General features: G+C 38.8%; 2 protein-coding genes across 2 annotated transcripts; one reads left to right on the forward strand and one right to left on the reverse strand.

Annotated features, from left to right (window-relative positions):
* The first annotated feature begins 1,565 nt into the window (after positions 1 to 1,565).
* LOC102782373 (lipocalin-like) lies at positions 1,566 to 3,027 on the forward strand. Its single transcript, XM_035912717.1, has 6 exons — positions 1,566 to 1,774; positions 2,084 to 2,223; positions 2,312 to 2,388; positions 2,490 to 2,600; positions 2,685 to 2,786; positions 2,888 to 3,027. The coding sequence occupies exons 1-6, from the start codon at positions 1,679 to 1,681 to the stop codon at positions 2,905 to 2,907; spliced, it is 546 nt and encodes a 181-aa protein (XP_035768610.1). The 5' UTR covers positions 1,566 to 1,678; the 3' UTR covers positions 2,908 to 3,027.
* Positions 3,028 to 9,544: 6,517 nt separating this feature from the next.
* Positions 9,545 to 12,053, reverse strand: LOC148100873 (uncharacterized). Its single transcript, XM_087846824.1, has one exon. The coding sequence runs from the start codon at positions 11,543 to 11,545 to the stop codon at positions 9,974 to 9,976; it is 1,572 nt and encodes a 523-aa protein (XP_087702950.1). The 5' UTR covers positions 11,546 to 12,053; the 3' UTR covers positions 9,545 to 9,973.
* Positions 12,054 to 14,500: the final 2,447 nt, after the last annotated feature.

The raw sequence follows: 14,500 nt of genomic DNA on the forward strand, positions 1-14,500 counted from the left end.
GGATGATACAAAGGTGACCAAAGTTACAAACAAATCCAGCTGTACTGGAAATGTTTTCAGAGGTCCAAACTCTTTGGCTTTCTGCAGAGCAAGTATGTAAGAAGTATCCGAGCTAACTTAACTTTAGACAACATGAGGAAAAATGCCTCTTCCCAAAGTTTCCTACAAGTATTTGGTTTATACTTAGAGAAGCTCTTCATCCTGACAGATGTTCCCTGGTGGATCTCTGTCCTGTGACAGTGGCACAGTACAGTGTATTAGTATAATCAAAGCCACTTCCCTAACCAATTTTTAAAGCTATTTAGCAGATGGACCACGTGGATGTAGACTCTGTCTGCTGTGTACAAAAGGTTATATGATTAACCACACAGCAGATACTGCACTACAATAGTAGCAGCAGTTCACACAAAGTAACACAGTGCTCAGTGTACTATAATATTGAAACATTTGACAGTCTCGACCTTAAGATTTCTATTTGCTGTAGACTAAGCGGGGACAATTAACTTGCCAAAGGACCACTAATTAAAGTTTACTCTTAATAACAGTAGCAGTTTATATGAATATATTGTTTATGTGTGTTTTGCCTACTAGTGCAGCAACAGTCCAGTGCTCCTTAGAAAAATGAACTGCTCGTACCTAAGCTAACAATTTCAGTCAGACCGATGTCTTTTATTTACAGAGTTAGCTTAGCGACTTAGCTTAGCAAGACTTTATTTGAAAGTTCAAGTTTTTTTGTTCACACTGGCAGCACATTCGGCCAATGAGGTTCAGTTTGGTTCAATGCCCTTTTTGACCCATGAAACAGCAGAAAATGAAACATTCTCATTTCAACACCCATTTGTTAGCGTTAGCTATTCTGCTGTTTTTCATCATGTCACAGGTGAAATGTAATGGTAGTACATTTACTTTGCTTCCTGTAGGAGTGATCATGTCATGTCTGACTGAGACCGTGTATTACTTATGAGGAAAGCCAACTTTGGGATTCCTAATCAGTCAGCTTTGGAAAAAAAATGTTTGAACTGTGTGTGAACAAAGCTCTTCTTTTTACTCTGGGGATGGTACACAATGCACAGTAGTTTTTAGACAAATGAGGGTAAAATGAGACATTAAAGCCTTAAAAGACAAACAACATTTTCGAAGAAAGCATCTCAGGTTACTATCTCTGTCAGGGCATGTGTTTTGTCTCTGCGACTGTCACACATGCTGATAGGTGCATTTGATTTTGTGATCTCCGCCACAGAGAGTACTGGAAGGCAACTACTGCGTTGTTAAAAGTAGAAACGTAGTTTATAAATGAATCATGTAACTATAACTTTACTACTTTGCAGCTCCTTAGTTTGTGATTGCTATGATATGAACTTAGATATCCTGTTATTCAAGGTTTTTTGTTTAGTTTGTGTGTTTTTTACTGTTTTTCTTGGTATCTTTCTGACATTCACCTCTCACACAGTGGATACAATTCTGCCCCTGCAGGAATAAACTTTGTGGTTATGAAACTGACCAAGTGTTTGCATAAAATGTCACATGTTCAAAGCCGTCACAGAACCTGGGGTTTGTATAAGTGCAGCTGTTGTTGGGGAGATAATCTCACTCTTCTATATAAAGAATCACCAGGCAGCAACTTCCAGATCTTCATTTGCGATCTCCTCCATCATCATTTCTCCACTTATCAGCAGCTATGGCTTCACTTCGCACCCTTCTGGGAGTGGTACTGTGCTCCTTCATGGTTTCTTCTTCTGAAATCCTACCTCAGGCAGACTTTGATTTACAGGCGGTAAGAATCATTGATAATCATTTTTATTTTACCACCCATCTATTTTCATAACCATGTCTCTATCTTAGGGCCATGGAAAGGGGGTACTGGAGGTTATCTAACAGGGATAAGCAGGGACCCCCCCAAGACAGTTTAGCAGTCTACACGGGAGGCTAACCTTTGCACAATTTACTTTTATAATGACTTCACCATTTATGTTATGTGGTTATGTTTCACGCTGGATTTTGTGTGATAATACATATTCTGTGTTACAATAAACAGCTTGTGCTTCTGTCTAATTCTCAATGCTTTCCATTTGTGTGTCCACAGATGGCAGGTAAGTGGTACCGCACTGGAATTTGCTCTAATGGCCAGTGGTTTGTCAGTCACAAAGCCAATATGAAGACCGGCACAGCCATCATTAAACCAACTGAAGATGGAGGTCTTGAGTTCTCGTTCTCCAGTCTTATGTGAGTGCGAGAGGACAGACAAAGCAAATATCATTTGAATAGCATTAAAATATTTACACTGGAGATTAATGTGATGTCTTTGCGACAGTAATGATACATGTCAGAAAATGGAGAATTTAGCCAACAAGACCGAGGTGCCTGGAAAATTCACATTCGAGAGTCTGTGTGAGTACGCCCACAAAGAGAGGAAACAAATCATTTTCCATCATCATCATCCAGTATTGTTTTTTCACATATTCTCTTCTGCTTTTTTCCTTTTTTGTCAGACTGGGGGGTGAGTGACATGCGTATGGTTGATGTGAAGTATGATGAGTACGCCCTGACCTATTCCTTCAACACCAGAGGGAATGAAACCTTTGTCATTAACAGACTATTTGGTAAAGTTGCATTTAGCTGTGTTCAGTAAACTGTTTAGCAAAGTTACACCCACTGCAGCAGATTTACATCACGTGGTTTCACAGGACGTAGTTTGGACCTCAGCGATGAGGTGCAGGAGAAGTTCAGGCAGTTCTGCTTGCAGACCGGCATCCTTCCTGAAAATACTGTCCTTCTTCCTAAAAGCGGTACTTTTACATTGGTGGTGAAGTTCTATATAAAAACAGCTTGGAATACAGAGTGATGTTGTGCACTGATCACCTTACACTTTCCATTTTTCCTTCTACAGAGGAGTGTCCACTTGCCTAACCTTCTGTCCCACCGATCGTCTCACCGGTACTGCATGAAGATCTTACACCCTCTGTTATGGAAATGTGCCTGAGCGCCATCTTGAGATGTTTTTAACAATAAAAATGCAAACATCGAGAATATTTTTCTTCATTATTCATCCTTTGTATGAAATAAACTGAAGAACACCCATAACAACACAACCGAAATGTATTTTTCCCCCCCATTCACACACTTTATAGTATTCAAACAATCACTCAATCAATCAATCAATCAATCAATCAATCAGTTTATTTATAAGCACATTTAAAAACAACACAGGTTGACCAAAGTGCTATACAAAGCAAAAAGTAAAACAAACACACCTAAAGAGAACAAAACAAAAACTCAGTCACAATTAAAAGCTAGGGAGTAGAAATGTGCTTTCAGACGGGATTTAAAAATGTGGTGGAGACGTCCTAATTTGAAGAGGCAGACTGTTCCAAAGTTTCAGGCAAACGCTTTAGTTTGCTTTTAGGAACAATCAGAAGCAATGTATCAGCTGACTGAAAAGTTCTATTTGCAGTGTTTTTAGTTAAAAGATCAGAGAGCTACGAGGGAGCTAATCCATTTAGAGACTTAAAAAAAAAAAGGTGATACAGCCTGTTAAATATACATGTGTCTTTCAACATTACTAATACTAATAAATGACAATAATTAATATCTTTTACCACATTTGGCTACTCTACAGTGGGCTATATGATTATTTGGTACTTGGCATGGTGGTAAAGGGCACAAAGATCCACAGCCCATCTGTTCCCTTTTCTTTATGTAGGTTCTCTCTCAGTACTCTGGTTTCCTTCCACATCCACAGACATATGTGTTAGGTTAACTGGTTATTCTAAACTTGCTCTCTGAGTCAGCCTTGCAGCAGAGCGATCATCCTTTCAGGGCGACGTCTCTGCTTTGAAAGGCAGTGCCTCCAACATTCAGCAATAAAAAGAAATTCTGCTGACCATAATGAATCTCAGTTACATCATATTATCAGAAGGCTCAATTTGAGGTGGTTAGGTAGAGAGCATTGAGAGAGTTATACAATTTAACAACTGTCCCAAATTTCTTTATTAACGATTCCAGACATTTTCGCAGTTATTTATTGTCAGAAGATTAGACATGTGACCCTCCAGACAGCTGACAACGACCTGGCTTAATAACAACAACACCAGCTGGTTATAAGCTAACATTTTGCCAGCTAATATTATCACTGAGTCTCCTAAGAAAATTACACTTTACCTCTGGTAAACAGTGTGATACCCGCACATCGTTTGAGGATTTATTCTCTAAGCGTCCAACAATGAAAGTTTTACTAACACCAGGTAACAGAGGCTTACAGTGACAAAAACAGCAGCACTTACCAACAAAATAAGTTCAGGCCAAACTCAGCAACTCAGCTCAGTATCACTGTCATTTGACAGAAATGGCCTTCAGTAACTCACAAAGTTCTATTCAGAGCTCAGGTAAAGAGCAGACTGACAGGCTGCACTCCATATGGATCAACCAGTCACAGTTTTTCGTCCTCCTGCAGCCACCATTGCTAGGATTATGCACTTTAGAGGGGGTAAGACAACAGAACTCAGCTGACTGCAGTCTGTACTCTACTGACATCTTGTGGTGAGGCCGTCTCTCCTGCATGAAGTCCAGGTGCTGGTTTTCCAGTGTGTGCGTCTGATGGCCCAAAGCTGACTCAGAGCCATAACACCATCAATGGCTGCAGTATGGAACAGGTGTGGGTGTGTCCTCATCTCCCAGAGGAGTCCAAATTGTCATCAAACAGCCCTACAGACACAAAAATGTGAAAATATAAACAACCAGACTATCAGCAGTGATTTAAGTACTTTAAGACCTCTGTGAAAAACATTTACAGTATATATCACAGAATTTAAGGCCTTTATAATCACAGAGCATACAGAGAAAAGTACTAAACTGAATCAATTTCAGCTTTCGTTTCTCATGATGTATATTGTATTAATAATTAAATTTCATTATCTGTAGCTTTACCACACATTTGCCACACAGGTGTAGATACTGTAGGTTCAGTGAATGCTTAGATTGCACTGATTAGAATATACTGGACATTCAAAGCTAAGATTCAGCGCACTGTGTTAGAGGCTGGGATTTGATGAATTCATCATATATACAACCTTTGATCATCGTTTATGTCCAGTTGAGAATGAATCTGTGCACTCACATATTAAATGAACTGAAATCAGTAGTATGATCTCCAGTCTTTATATGCTGAATGAGAGAACTGAAAGCTGTTATTTTAATCAGCCTGTTTCAGTTGTTTTAACTCACAAGTATCACAAAGTAATGTGGTAACATCTGGACTGACGAGTTTACTGTCAGCATTTTAATCGCTAGTTTAAAGGCTGTAGGCTGCAGCCGTTGCTCTAACGCTGTATAAATGTAACGGGCCTCAGTGCTGGTTCTAATAGTCTGAGCTGCTTCCAGCTTTATTTGTGAAGAGCACAGCATACAAAACACGTAGCTAGCTCGTACAGCTGCGACGTAAAACTTTCATAAGCTAAGATGACCTTAAAATAATGGGGCTACATGCGGTGATGCTAGCGTTAGCCACGTTAGCACGTTAGCTTCACAGGTGGTCACACTTTGTAAACAGGCACTCAGTCAGAGGTTGAGCTCTCCCTTTCGCTGCAGGGTCCCTTCATTCTTCACATATCCGTGTCGAGCCGAGTGTAAATCCCGAGGCCGAACGACCTTTGTACAAGCACACAGGCTTCTTAGCAGGGCGAAGCTATGAGCTACAAACATCCAGGCTGGCAGACAGCCTGTGTCTGACCAACCAATCAGAGAGCTCCTTACATCCCACGGTGTGGCTCATTTGAATAGCAGCAGGATTTTTAAAATGAAGTTGTTAATCCAACTGCTAATCCAAATGCTAATCCACATGTTAATCCCTGAGCGAACAGGAAAGGGAAATGGATTTTGAAATGCAGTTTTTTAAAGTGCAATTCGAAAAAGGTTTTTGAAATGCAGTTTATTAAAGTGCAATTCGAAAAAGGTTTTTGAAATGCACTTTATTAAAGTGCAATTTGAAAAAGGTTTTTGAAATGCAGTTTATTAAAGTGCAATTTGAAAAAGGTTTTTGAAATGAAGTTTATTAAAGTGCAATTCGAAAAAGGTTTTTGAAATGAAGTTTATTAAAGTGCAATTCGAAAAAGGTTTTTGAAATGCAGTTTATTAAAGTGCAATTCGAAAAAGGTTTTTGAAATGCAGTTTATTAAAGTGCAATTTGAAAAAGGTTTTTGAAATGCAGTTTATTAAAGTGCAATTCGAAAAAGGTTTTTGAAATGAAGTTTATTAAAGTGCAATTCGAAAAAGGTTTTTGAAATGCACTTTATTAAAGTGCAATTCGAAAAAGGTTTTTGAAATGAAGACTTAAAAAGCATTTTAAAAATCAGTTTATTAAATTGGAATTCAAAAATGAATTTACAAATGCAGATTTTATTCTACAATTCATTAATTAAGCACAGGATTTTTTATTTCGATGCACGTGGCTCTTGTGGTCCTCCATAGTAGTCAGCAGTGTTGGGCAAGTTACTTTGAAAAAGTAATTAATTATAGTTACTAGTTACTTCTTCAAACGTTTAACCCTCTGGGGTCCAGGGTATAATTGGCCTTTTTTTTAACTACTTTTGATTTTCCCTCCACATTTTACCTTTAAAAACTATTTTGCCTTGTTTGGTATCATTCTTTTCGGCACAGCCTCACGTGTCTGAATTTACAGTTATGTTTTCATTTTGACATACTGTTAAGGGTAGGCGATATAAGCGATATACGATAGAAACTATATAAATTTGGCCAACAATAGAGATTTTGACTATATAGCTCTATCGCGATAGCGCATGTTGATGATGTCATCAAGCTGCGCCTGTTTTGGTCGAAAGCATCGCAGCGGCTAAAACCCTTATCATCTGCAAATTATAGCGGGCGACAGTCATAGCATAGATGAAGCACTTTTGAAATATGGGGAAAGCCAAAAACTGCGCTTCCTCCACTTCCGTAACATTGATTCATTAATGTTGAATTCTCTCGCAGCTGCTCTATTCCCATGTTGTTGCAGTATATTAATAACTAACTTCGTATTGTGGATGAATAACCTCAGTTGTTCTCCTGACTGAAGTTTGGCCCGTGTATAGCATCCTGCTATGCGATTACATTTGTCCCTGACCACCAGAATCCCTCATGTTAACTTTTATCGAGTGGAAAAAAAGTTGGCGTTCATCCTCCAGCTTCACTGTGCTAATGTTATGCTTATATAGCTGTGTCGCTAGCAATCACGTAGCACAACATTATATACCAGGTAGTCCAACTTCAGTAACCCTGCAAACGCCACTGCTGTTTAGTTTTCTGTCTTCATTTATGTTGGAAATGGTAGCAGAGCTGTACGTTTTAATTAGTTTCAAAAATCTCTCAGTCAGAACATGGTATGAAATGTTTAGGTGTAAACTAGCGAGCTAACTTCCTGTTAACTTCTAACTCCGTTATATTTTAATAAATTCTATTTTCATGGATGCAAAACTTAATTGTTACACCCGATAAAGCAGCAATGCTGATGATTTAATTAAAGGTGAAAGAATTTAGACCGTTTTTAACTCTTAGTGTTCGTTTGACTTTGCGACCTGAAGGGACGGCGATTTGGACCCAGATTACTCCGCAAAGCTCCTCACTACTAGTGATGTGTCGGTCGCGAACGAAATGGCTCTTAGAGCCAGATCTTTGACGTGAACGATGTGAGCCGGCTCCTTATCGCAAGCCGTGTTTTTTTTTTTTTTTGTCTCACCCTCTCTCTCGCACTTTTTTCCCGCTTCATGCGAGCCTTGTGCTTTGCACTGGGCAGAGGGGGGAGGGGCGGTAGTTACACTGACAGTAGCACATGAACAGTGCAGGAGGGAGAGAGAAAGAAAGGAAGCCAGGAACAACAACGTCACATTAGAAAGGTATAGTAATCATCCACAACTATTTTCAGTTGCGGATGATAAAGGATTCAGAAAGTTTATTCATGCAGGCCCATATGACAGAGAATATGCATGTTCTTTTTGTTTTCATATTGTAATTTATATTTAATTGTGTTGTGGTTTGCAGTGTTTTGTGTTGTTTCACTTTAAATTTGTTTAAAAGGAAAAACCTGAAAATTTAAATAGTTAAAAGTTGAACTTTGACTAGTTGGTTTTTGTATTATATGATTTATTTATTACATTTTATGTGGAGTGAATAAATAAAAGTATATTTACGGTGGCCCATAGAGACAAAGCACGTACAAACTCCAAAACACGTAAAAACTCCAAAACATGTACAAAACACAACAGAAGTGCTCCAGGACGCTAGGCGCAGTGTTGAGCTTTTGTTACATAGTGGCTACACAAGCCAGCAAGTACCAACGACTGGATTTGGTGTAAACTTTCGACTGGATACTGAGCTGACTATACCTGTCTTACGCGTGTAGCACAAGCGTTTTCCGGCTCTTTTTAGAGAACCGGCTCTTCAGGTTGTTTTGTTGCTTTAATTAATTTATTATTAACAATAATATAAAATTATGCACAAAAGGAATTACTAATGTACAAAATGTGGCCCCTAGAGACAAAACACGTACAAACTCCAAAACACATTTCTAGCATGAACTGAACTTCCAAAAAAGAGCTACCTAGATCACTTAAATTACACAATTGAAAGCATGAAAGCATATGTGTATTGTTTATGTATTTATACACAAGCATTCATATATAATCAAATAATTTAAAAAAATGTTCATTTACACGTTATTACCACACACTTCTGTGCTTCTGAGTTTTTACGTGTTTTGGAGTTTGTACGTGCTTTGGAGTTTGTACGTGTTTTGGAGTTTGTACGTGCTTCAGAGTTTGTACGTGATTTGAAGTTCGTATGTGCTTTGTCTGTAGGGGCCACCGTAAATATACTTTTATTTATTCACTCCACATAAAATGTAATAAATAAATCATATAATACAAAAATCAACTATTCACATTTCAACTTTTAACTATTTAAATTTTCAAATTTTTCCTTTTACAAATTTAAAGTGAAACAACACAAAACACTGCAAACCACAACACAATTAAATAAATTTCATATAAAAATATGAAAGCAAAAAGAACATGCATATTCTCTGTCATATGGGCTTGCATGAATAAATTTTCTGAATCCTTTATCATCTGCAACTGAAAATAGTTGTGGATGATTACTATATCTTTCTAATGTGACGTTGTTGTCCCTGGCTCTCTTTCTGTCTCTCCCTCCTGCTCTGTTCCTGTGCTACTGAGTGTAAACTACTGCCCTTCCCCCCTCTTCCCAGCTTAAAGCACAAGGCTCACATGCTGAGTGAAGCGGAAAAAAAGTGTGAGAGAAAGAAATAAAAAAAGCCCACGTCTCGCGATAAGGAGCTGGCTCGCGTCGTTCACGTCAAAGACCCGGCTCTAAGAGCCATTTCGTTCGCGACCGACCTATCACTACAGTAGATATCATTCACAGAACAATGTTTTCAAGCAGCATGTAAACATTTTTATTTCTGCTGTTAGATTGTTCTATTTGACATTTTTATATGTTTTAAATGAGACAAAATGAAAGGTTCAGACAACAGATGTTTTGGTTAATGCAATTTTTTATTTTTATGGGTAAGATGTTATAATACCCTGGTTCCCTCTGTGACTTACTTTGTCTCCTATAAATCTTCTTTAATTCAGTTCAATTCAATTCAACAGTATTTACATACAAATGAATTGAACTGAACTGAATTAAAGAAAAAACCCAACAATCCCCTATGAGCAAGCACTTGGCGACAGTGGGGAGGAAAAACTACCTTTAAAAAGGTAGAAACCTCCGGCAGAACCAGGCTCAGGGAGGGGCGGCCATCTGCCGCGACCGGTTGGGCGGGGTGGAGCCGATGACAAATGTATACACAACTAAATATTAAAGCAAATATGCTTTAAAATTGATGTTTAGGGACTTGAAGTAACTGTTCATATTTAGTTGTATATAACTTTGATTTCATAGGAGACAGAGTTGAAGTCACTTAAGTGAACAGTCTCAGAAACCAGTTGTGCTTCTTTTTCTTTTTTGGCTTTTCTCTCGGCATGTTGTCATCTCGGGCCTCTGGATTTTCTGGTTTGGTAGTAGTGGCCTCCTCTTTTTCTTGCTTATTCTCCTGGAGTGTCTCGACTTGGGCTGGAGAATTTTCTGCTTTGTTAACCCTGGTCTCTTTTTGATCTATTGTCTCTTTTTGGGCTGGAGAATGATTGCCAACGTTGGACTCGGGTTCTTCCTTTTTTATTGTCTCTTGTAGAGACCGCAAAGACTCCTGAAGAATGATCTTTTCATCTTCTGTTTGCTTGAGTTGTTTGCGGATTGTTGTGTTCTCCTGGTTTTTCCTCGTTACAATCTCCAGGTAGAAAGCTCTGGTTTTTTCCAGCTCTTCTTTTAAGTTTTGGACCTCCAAATTATTTTTGTCACAAAGAGCCTCACTGATACAGAGTTTGGCTTTGAGTTTGACAAACTCACAGGGGGCTCTTTCTTCCTGTTCTTTGCGCTTTGCAACTTCCTCTTCTAGGTTTTTCTGTGTTTTGAGGAGCTGCTCGCGGAGTTGTTCGATCTCTTCCTGCTGTTTTTTACATTGGACCTCCAACTCAGCTTCCCGAACAGTTTTCACCTGTGTAGAGTCTGGGTGCGGAGCTTCTGTAGTTTGTGTTGAAGCGTCCACACTCAGCTCTGCAGCTGTGACAACTGTGTTGCTGTCTTGAACAGGAGCCTCACTCACATCAGGGGTGAGATTCTCCTCGGTTCTGCTTCTGCGAGCCTGTTCCAGTTGTTTTTGGAGCTCAAGAATGGTTTTCTCAGCATTTTCTCTGCAGCACTTTAGCTGCAGGTGAAGCCAATCATTTTGGGTTTTAGTCGCAGAGGCTCTGTCGTTTACAGCTGACATTTTGTGGAGATTGATTTTCCACATGTGCTGAGCCTTCTGCAGGTGGAATCTCAGTGCAGGCAGTTCATCGGTCTCACTATATGGATGTGTGCCATCATTTGGCATTAAGTGAGGATTAGGCTGTGGTTGAGATGGTCCATCATTGGTTCTAAAGTCAGGCTGATGATGCACAGGCCCTCGGTTCGGTAGAAACTGTGGATTGTACCAATGCTGCCCAGGCCCATTATTAGGGTTAAAGTGGGGATTGGGCTGATGTGGCACAGGCCCTCGGTTCGGTAAAAAGTGTGGATTGTACCAATGCTGCCCAGGCCCATTATTGGGGTTAAAGTGGGGATTGGGCTGATGTGGCACAGGCCCTCGGTTCGGTAAAAAGTGTGGATTGTAGCAATGCTGCCCAGGCCCATTATTGGGTTTAAAGTGGGGATTGAGCTGTTGTGGCACAGGCCCTCGATTGGGTCCAGGGTTTCTGGCTCTGGGGTTTGGGTTTGCATTTTTTTGCTTTTTATTCTTGTTTTTACCCTTTGGTTTGGTAGATGAAGTCACCTCATTTGGTGCCTGGTTTTTCCCTCTTTGCTTTGGGTTTGGCTGCTTCGCTTTTGTGTTAGGGCGAACAGCGGCCGATGAGGTTCCTTCCTGGGGATCAAGGTTTTGCTGCATACTCTGCATTCTTCTTGTCTTTGCTCTTACAATGTATAATGAAGATTTTTTCTATTCGATAAGGGTTTGGACTTGTGTTCGTGGCATACACTGAACGTTTCAAATCTTTTTCCTAAAGGTTGGCTCGTGGTGTGTTCCTAAAGAGTCGCACAGTTCTGAGATATACTGAGAGCACGCTGTGGTCCTATTTAAGGACTTTTGAGATGATGTCATGTGTTCCTTTGATCTGTTTCCTTTGATCTGATAGAGCAAATTGAGTGTGATGTCATCTGCTTAGAATGTAGAATGTGATGTCATTAACCTAGCAGAGAATCTTGTTTTTCTTTGAAATAGAATTCTACCAAACTTAAATTAAAAACTTTAATTTTGTACGAGATGTTAAATTCCCAATCTAAAGGCCAAATCTATCTGATATCTTTAGGAGAAGATTACACAAATAGCTCAGAAGCTTCAATAAATGTTTCTGCATCAACATGTTTTCCATATACATCTTTAAAAATATTTTCTATTCGCCTAAACAAATTTGAAAAGAGTCTTTGTCATATTAATTTTTGTCCTAATGTAAAAGGAGAGATTTTCAAAGCTTCAAGTTTAAAAGAAAATCATTTTATTTAACACTATCAAGTTGCAGATTTGCTATATTGTATAGTATTAAACATTACGCACACACACACACATTCATCTGTCACCTTCTTGTGCCCTCCGGGTGGCTCTTCTGTGTTTCCTACTATGAACACATCCTCATCCTTCCATCCTGTAACAACAACAAAGCTGGCACTCAAACAGCACAGGACACGACTCCTTCATGAACAGCACACGCAGTCTCAGTTTTGCTGTTGTGTTCACACACAGGCTTTGCACATAACCCTAACATTAAAATATGAATGCTGAAAATTCCTCTGGTGCTATCCAGTGGTATGTTCAGTGCACTTCACTATTCCTGTTGAAAAGGAAAGAAGTAAATAGTCATGCTGTCATAGTAAAAGAAGTTCTTCTTAAACTCAGAAAAATCATCATTTGAACCAAATAACAAAAATATTTTAAAGATCTGGCCTCAGATTTATTATTTTAGTGTTTAGAAATCCCCTCTACACATATCTGAGCAGCTTAGTAATTTTCTTTTTAGTTTGATGAAGAAATTGTGTCCCCAACTAAGCACAGCGGGGTAAAATAAGCCGAATAACACGCTGTATTGTAAGCATTTTTCCAGTGATATGGGTGAAGAAAGAAACATATTTATATACATAAAATTACCAACTGCAGGCAGTCTTTACTAGAGATGGCACGATACCACCTTTTTATGTCTGATACCTATACCGATATCATAAATTTGGATATCTGCCGATACCGATATGAATCCGATATAGTGTTTTTTAATCAATAAAACTGTTTTTTTAATATATTGCTGCATTTTGTATAAGTTCATACTCAAGTTTAAATAAACAACAACACTAAAGCTATTCTGTTATACCTGTATGTAAAAAATACACTGCACCCAAAATATTTCATAATTCAGCAATACTGATCAATCTAATAAACTTAAACCTACTCCATCCTTCTTATTCTGGTATTTTAAAGAGTACTTAGCAGAAATATTAAGCAACCTAACTACCGTAATAGGGTTGCAAACTCTCAGAAAAAAAGAAAAAAGGGACCCACCCTCCACCTCATGATGCTTAATCGATGTAATCAACTTTAATTTGATGCAGTGTGGGAAAAAATGCACAGAAATAAAAAGAAATTCAAGAATAATTAAGATTCAACATCTTTCTTCAACAGAATTGCAGACTGCACAGATGGTACCTTCCCAAAGGAGAAAGTAGTATAGCTTACTAGGGTATATTAGACTTAACAGTTACTATATACAGTAATGGACTTATATATATTTTACATAAGATTAAAACTTTGGGTGTAAGATTCAGAAAATTATTTATTAAAAGCTAGACATTTTAAATGAGAATAAGAAAAAAAAGTATGTTTTTGTGCCCCCCTTTCCCTGTTCATGCCCTATCGGCCCCCCTGGCTAAACTTTGCTAGATCCGCCCCTGCACAGTTACCAGCTGTCAGCTGCATAGAAAAGGATCCTGATGTAGAAAGTAATATTAAATAAATTCTAACAACAGCTTATCAAGGTTAAACGTGCTGCTGTTGTTCAGCCGCTGGTTTCCTCTTTCTGGCGCGAAGTGGGCCAAAAACAAAGAAGAGAGACGGACTCGCGACAGAAAAGCCGATCAGCTGATCATTAATCAGTTTCATGATTGAAGCAGCAGCAAGAAGAGGGAGAGAGAGAGAGAGAAGAGGCAGTCGCTCCATATATCGGTTGTTAAGCTTAACGTGGGAATGCTTTACAAATATTCACAGATGAACTTACACACTTCCTTTACTTCTCTCTGGGATAACTTCATCGGAGATGAAATGCTGGTTTGGTAGTGAGGCTACAAATACACACAGCTGCTTTATCACGTGAGCACACTGCTCCTACGTGCTAAGGCTATGAGCCGAGTTACGCCATGTCGCAAGTTTTGTGAGTTGCTTTTTTTGATATTTAATGGATCGAATTACATTTTTTATTTCTCTCCGATCCAGTAATTTACGTCAGTATCGGACCAATACGTATTATTGGATCGGTCCATCTCTACTAGATACTGAGCTGACTATACCTGTCTTACGCGTGTAGCACAAGCGTTTACTAGTGTAAGGCTGTAGAATTTCAATTTACAAAGCCAGTTACCAAAACTGTTAATACTTCCATGAACCATTGAGCAAGGCATATTACTTGATAGATGCTATTAGGAATGCTTTCAAAAGGCATCAACAGCACAGATACAGTAGATATCATTCACAGAACAATGTTTTCAAGCAGCGTGTAAACATTTTTATCTCTGCTGTTAGATTGTTCTAATTTGACATTTTTATATGTTTTAAATGAGACAAAATTACAGGTTCAGACAACAGATGTTTTGG

Source organism: Neolamprologus brichardi, chromosome 10 (genome assembly GCF_056152115.1).
Source record: "Neolamprologus brichardi isolate AB-2024 chromosome 10, ASM5615211v1, whole genome shotgun sequence".
NCBI lineage: Eukaryota > Metazoa > Chordata > Actinopteri > Cichliformes > Cichlidae > Neolamprologus > Neolamprologus brichardi.